This window comes from Phaethon lepturus, unplaced genomic scaffold (genome assembly GCF_000687285.1).
Source record: "Phaethon lepturus isolate BGI_N335 unplaced genomic scaffold, ASM68728v1 scaffold13719, whole genome shotgun sequence".
Classification (NCBI taxonomy): domain Eukaryota; kingdom Metazoa; phylum Chordata; class Aves; order Phaethontiformes; family Phaethontidae; genus Phaethon; species Phaethon lepturus.
In genome coordinates, this window is record NW_010564260.1 from 19914 (window position 1) to 26673 (window position 6760).

At 39.4% G+C, this 6760-nt stretch overlaps 1 protein-coding gene across 1 annotated transcript; it reads right to left on the reverse strand.

Moving 5' to 3' along the window:
* Positions 1-369: 369 nt before the first annotated feature.
* WRB (tryptophan rich basic protein) lies at positions 370-4870 on the reverse strand. The gene is made up of 4 exons (XM_010294824.1): positions 4699-4870; positions 3213-3280; positions 2248-2362; positions 370-550 (listed from the first exon to the last, which is right to left on the reverse strand). The coding sequence occupies exons 1-4, from the start codon at positions 4820-4822 to the stop codon at positions 477-479; spliced, it is 381 nt and encodes a 126-aa protein (XP_010293126.1). The 5' UTR covers positions 4823-4870; the 3' UTR covers positions 370-476.
* Between the last annotated feature and the right edge of the window lie 1890 nt (positions 4871-6760).

Below are 6760 nucleotides of genomic sequence, written 5' to 3' on the forward strand. Positions count from 1 at the left end.
CTAAGCCAATCAAACCACCTACCTCTATCCTCTAGTACTGCTTGTCACCAAACATAATCCCACCTTTGGGTGAGACTACCATATTGTACAGCAAAGAAGCAAAAGCTCCCAAATTAATTCCTAACGCAAGAGCATTTCCAACTTAAAAATACGAATCCAACACTTTTTTGGTGCATATATGCCATGAAAGTCTTACGGTTCTGCCATGAAACGGTGTTCATCCTTGTTGAAATAAGACACAAGATGACGTTCTATAAACAGCAATGCTATTCTTTGAAAACTGACCACCAAACTGAAAAACAAACTAAGGAAAGATAAGATAAACCAAGAGGAATACTGACTGATATCCAAATGAAGTAACAAAGATTATCTCAGACCTAGTCTTATGAAAAACAACTGTTCCTTCTTTTTTTTATTCATATAAAACAGTGATAATGAACACGTAGTTAAGGACTCCATGGATTACTGGGATTCCTTCAGCTGAAAGGGTGCAGCAGGATAGCTACAACTTTATTACAAACCACAAGCCAACATGTAATTCCAACACCACCTGAAAGAGATATAAAACACGATTTAAGTCATTGCATCAATAACTCTGAAGCACACATGCATCTGAAAACAACTTTGGAAGTGTAAAAAATGAAACCTAAGACTTATGAGGCGAACAGGAACAAAACATTTTTCTTTTTATATACAAATGTCTCCAAGGGATGGCAGCTAGCTCCACGCTGGTCCTGAGAAAACCTGAAGACTGGGGACAAAGAGTACCAAATAACACGAATATGACCCAAAGCATGGTACATACAACCCTCAGCTACAAACGTTTGCTATGTACCTAACAGAAAGTGTCTAAGGTGCTGAAGTTAAAGGCTTGGCAAGTAGCAGAATACTTTGCTAGAACCTAAATTCAAGATGTGAGAGAGGTAAAAAGTATTAAATCAGTCTTTTTAAAAGTATTCAATCCATACCTCTCTCCTTTCCCCTTGCTCCCCATACAGCTATATAGAAAAACACTACCGAGAGCTTCGCTACCAACCTGGAGGTCTTGCACTGCTCTCTTCAAGGGTCCTGTCATCCCAACTAGCAGCACAGACATTTGTGTTGGTATGATGGAACAGAGGGTGTGCCCTGACTGTAATACACAGCAGGTCTGTATGGCAGACTGCATAGAATCATACTACATAGTATCACAGAATACGCAGCTATTCATAGCACATGCGTGAAGAAACTACCTTTTTGGTGATTTTTACACACTTTTGTGCTTATCACCCAGATTTCAAAAGCGATCCCTTTACTGTGATTATCAGACAAGACAAAAAGGGAGATGGGAAGGCAGACATGGGTCTGAACCTTTTTAAATCCCTTCAGATGCTACTTAACTGTCTTCCAAGGCCTATTCCCCTACCCTGCACAGAAGCAGATTCCTCTCTGGTCCAGTAAGCATGCTGGATACAAATCATTCTCTAGACAGCTAATCAAAATACAACACACAATTCCAACAACATATTTTGGAATTCCTTCTAAGGCAGTTAGAACTACACGCCTAACATGAAGATTCACCAGCAGCATGTTAGCTTGAAGGTAAATTTCCACACTACATTGTGCTGTCATTCTGCCTGCCTACTTATCCCGTTAGCACAGAGCCTGCACACTTTTCACCCAGAAACAGGTATCTACAACCTGTGAAATCGTTCTGATCACTAGTTTGTTAAACTGCCCAAAAGAAAAGGATTTAAGTAGGTAAAAATGCAACAGAACTGCGACAGGAAAAAGGGCAGAAACAGACAAGACAAAATGCCAAGAGAAAGCATACCTAAACCACTCTGGAGTTATGCTACTACGAAACCCCAGTGGTTCATAAGAAACACATGTAAGCAATACAGACCTATGAAGTATTTGCCCATTTTTAAACCTAATTCTACTATTTCAGACACATACATATACTATATAAATAAATAAAACATTTCTGATTTGAAATCCTCTCCACAGTCTGTTCCATATAGATAAAGATAAAGCTGCTCTGTTTGAGAAGAAATAAAAATGACAAATAGCCCATTTCATTGTCAGTTAAATAAACAAGAACTGAATACACAGGAAACAGCTAATCAAATGTATGAAACCCCTCCCTGTGTTAAGGGAGTTGGAAGAAACATACAGCAGCAGCGCTTTTGATCTACATATGCTCTTCATCACCACATTGTTAGCATGGGATTGGAAAATGTATTTTTTCCAATGTGCAGTCCTTACCTGCCACCCCTGTAGGAAAGGCTACCAAGCGCTCCAGTGGAGCAAGCCACTTGCTTGGCAGCACTGTAACTGGCTCAGAATAGTACTTCCAAATCAGAGAGATCATCAAGGAAGCCTAGAATTGAAATTTTTTTATTAGCTTGGATAATAATACACAGCAATGTACATTTTCACCACTATTTTGAAACACCAGACAACAAATTCTAACTCAAGGGAATAGTCACTTTGTTGTTGCTCTTAAGCAAGTTCAAAATATTTTTAAAGTCAGTATGACCTTAAATTTATACACAATATTTAGAGGTAGCAGCAAGATGTTGGAAAATACTGCTTTCTTTTCAGACCCTAGTTCCAATCCAGCATAGACAAACATAGTAACTGTTAAATTCTGATGACTGTTTTCAGCCATAATCCTTGCCTGCTAGGAATCCAATTAGCTTTAACATTACCCTAAGGACATCCTCAGGTTGACCACTGTCGTCCTTATTAGCAGACAGTTCTTTGGCATCAAGCCTGAACTACAGTGACAGTCTGATGAGGCACCATGGGGAAATGTGTGGCAGCTGTAAGCAGAGATTTACATCCTCAGCAAAAGCATATTTCATTTTCAAAAACATAAGTAAATTATATTTGCATGTGTTGGAATTTTCCTGGGTCCAGTGCCATATATAAATGGAAAAAACCCCCAGTGATTAAAGAGCTAAGACAAACTCTTAACTTGCCATCTCAAAACCAGAAACACAGAGCTAAAATAAAACTCAAAACTCCTTCCATCCCTAACTGTCAGACCTAATCAGCAACATCTCTCCCTTCTGTTTCAAGAAACTCTTTCAGTTTGGCATGCACTGTGTCATTGGAATGTCAAACACTTGTGTGACTAATCATCAGCCAATAAATGCAGGAGAGAATTGTAACACTACCAAGGATTTGATTTAGTAATTTGTATTTGTAATAAAATATTTACTTACTTGTAAGATGTAGAATACAATATTTATAACCCACTTTATTTTGGCTAATTGGGCAGTTCGTGCTTTCACTGTTAAAAGAAAAAATATTACTCTGCATTATTTATAACAGTGAATTACACTTATATGAAACTAGTAATTTATTAATATTTCACTCCTCAATGAAGATAATACACTGTTTAAAAAATATCTTTTGAAATGCCTCCTAGGTATATTGAACACACTCTTCTGCAAGAAAGTGCTAGGTTCGTGTCACACAGTAGTTTCTTATTAGTAATACTATGAAAAGTTGCAAAACACTGATATCCTAGACAGAGAAATGTCACACGTGATCAAGAACACTATTCCCAAATAATAACAGTGGTTACTAATTTAAGAACCTGCTTTAGGTTCTTTAGGTCTCCCCTAAAAGGAGAGAATGCTGGCTTTAGCAGGTGCACTTTCTGCCTTATTTCATTCAGGAACATGGTTAAGACTCTTCCTTCGCTGAACGAATTTTTGTCAGGTTCAGTATTAAGATTTCTCATGCCTATTTTTCTCGTTATAGTACCTCAGACCAATATAAAGACCAGTGAAGACAGCACACCTTCAAACATAACGGTGGCCTTAAGTTTTCTAAAACAACGTTGTTGCTTGCCAAGTAAACTACTCAAATCTAGTTTAACTGAAATTACTGAGTTAAGAATACTACTACTGAAAGCAATCCAAACCTGCCAGTTGTAAACACTGTCCTTCCTCCAAGCAAGGTGCATACAAACATCCATCCGTTCTGCACAGAGGAGGCAGAACAAAGCAAGTGTTCTCCTGTCCTGTTAGGATCAATTAGCAGGTTTGGGCAGAGACAAGAGCAAAAGCTCTGGTGCCAAAGGTTTATGTGTACTTTCTACCACGAGATGATGGATTATACTACTGTAAAATCCTAATTGAGACAAAGCACTACAGCTTTATCGCAAAAGCTGTGGCGTAAGGTCAAACACGATCACAAAATGACAGGAAAGATCTCAGCTGGTTACCTTATAGATCAATGCTTTCTCTCTAGCATTACGCAGTACACCAACCAAATATCCCCAACCAAGCAATGCATCCTTTTGCAGTGAAGATATGCAGCCTTATGGTGTTACTTCTACATTTTAATGGCAGAAGACTTCCTCAACTTATTCAAAACATGATTCAGTGATGAGAAAGAGTAAATAATTGAAGTGAAGCCCAGGAAATTCCTTGTAAGAAAAAATTTATACCTAAATCACTCCCTTATCAGTGTATACAGAACAATGCAGAACTGAGAGACAAAAGTAAGGTCTCGAAACAGGGGCAGGGTGAGGGGTGGGGGAGGTGGAGAAAGAGGGAGGGAGGAAGGACCAAACAAGCACTGGAAATGGATAACAGCGAAGGAGAAAACTGGAAGAAGAAATATACTTAATATTGAAAACACTCTTGGAAAAAAGTTTCTTTTGAGAAACTAGAAAAAGGAGTAAACATTGCACTCTACCATGAGTTTTAAGCTTGTCAGTCATTTTGTTAATCTTTCTTTCCAGACGGGCATATCTGGCAAACTCATCCATCATACTAATTGTTGAGAGTTCTTGCTTCATGTTCTGAATTTCAGCTCTCATTTGGGACTCGTGCTCTGCATCCTTTTGTAACAGTCTGGATATCTAAGAAGTAAAGAAACAGTATCAGTTATTTACCCAGAATTCCGCTCATTTTCTTTAGTATGTATAAAGCATGATCACCTGTTTACATACTCAAAAGCCTCCCATTAAAGCAAGACCCTTTTTTCATCAAGACACAGGAAAACCTTGGCTTAACACCTGCAACATGTTCTAAAAGCCAAAGAATTTTTACTCTCTTGTTCTGACTCGAGCAAAACAATAAGGGTCAAAGATAATGGTTCCCATAGAGCAATGATTTTCCCCTTTTCTACTATGGTTAACTGCCTTTTCCTTCTATATTTCTGCCTTCTGCCTTCATATTACATAGTATCACAGAATACGCAGCTATTCATAGCACATGCATGAAGAAACTACCTTTCTGGTGATTTTTACACACTTTTGTGCTTATCGCCCAGATTTCAAAAGCGATCCCTTTACTGTGATTATCAGACAAGAAAAAAAGGGAGATGTGAAGGCATGTCTTCATCTCCCTACTGGCAATGATGCTACCTTCTGAGACCTTTCAAACCTCACAGGCCCTGCCTGCCGCTGCATCCTGAGCTGAACTGCTGTTCTCCCTCCCTACACTCCTCATCATGCACTGCTTTATATACACACACCTGATACGTGCCAGACAGGAAGTACCAGGGAAGCTCTCCCTTCCATCACTATTCCTCCCAGCTCCAGCAAAGCCCCTTTGGTCATTCATCATTCCCATTTCAAGCTCCAGAAGCCTCAGCAAGGGTCTAAACTAATTTAATGTGGAAACTTTATTCACTTAAGCCTGATTTTAGACCTCACCAATAATGCATGGCTCCACAGTTGGGAATCACTCCTCTAGATTACAGATTGCTTAGTCTGGGCTGTTGGAAAGTCACAAATTGCCATTTTTGGTTGAGAGTTGTGATCCATCTAGCACAGTATCTTACCACTGCCTCAAAACCAGAAACACAAATTCGCATTAGTTATTTTTCTTACATCTTAATTATGCATTTAAATGCAGTTTTCTTATAACATCTTATTGGTCTCTTGGCTAAAATTATTTCCTACCGACAGAAATATAAAAAGGTGTTAGCAAACATTTCCTCCACTGCTTTTACTTTCCCACATCCATTTCATGAGGCACCACCTACTTGTTGGTTCATGAACTCCTTTTACCTTAGCAATGAAGATACAAAGAACGTAAAATACTTTTCTTGCTGTTCCTTAGGAAATTTTTCTAGCTCTCTCAAGACACATGTAGTTATTTCCCCACAAATGATGTTCTCAGAACTGCAGTCAATGAGAACATTACACTACTTTCTGTCAGGAAACAGAGCAGAAAGTTGAACAGAGATTTTCATTAGTCATCTACAGTAACACCGAGTTCAGCTTCCCAAAGCACTAAAAGTAATTTATGTTTTAAAGGATTTTTAGCCATTATTGAACAGCGTGCACTGATCTGTGCGACAGTGAAGTTATTCACGCGAAAGAGCGGAACAATAGGTATTTCAGCATGCTTGCTCACACGTAAATTTATTTGGCAGTCACAGAGTTTATTGGTCCATAATTCCGTTATCCACGCTTCCACAGAAATGCTTAAGATCAGACCAGGGGGCATCCTGATTAGTGACTGCGACTTAAGGCTTTCTCCTACGATGCCTAACTCCTTAATCTCTGGATCCACTGATCTCCCTTCCCAACGAGGGAGGTGTCCATCTGCTGCGAACATGGAAGATTGAGCAAAGCTGTCCTTTATAGTCCCTGCAGTGTCCTAAGCGCCTCAGGACCACCACTGAAGACACTGATAACTCATTACCCAGAACTTTGCTCCCAAGTCCTGCTTAATCGAGGCTGCTGCGGCCACCCGCTATCAGGGTGTGCGGTCTCACCATCTCCAGCTCCCCCAGCACCAGCCTC

Excerpts from the sequence above, each read along its gene's own strand:
- WRB (XM_010294824.1), bottom strand. The coding sequence starts at position 4,822 with ATGAGAGCTGAAATTCAGAACATGAAGCAAGAACTCTCAACAATTAGT. Across the intron at positions 2,363-3,212 it reads TTGTATTCTACATCTTACAA|GCTTCCTTGATGATCTCTCT; the intron begins GTAAGTAAATAT and ends TTTCAATTCTAG. Across the intron at positions 551-2,247 it reads CTTTCCTACAGGGGTGGCAG|GTGGTGTTGGAATTACATGT; the intron begins GTAAGGACTGCA and ends TATCTCTTTCAG.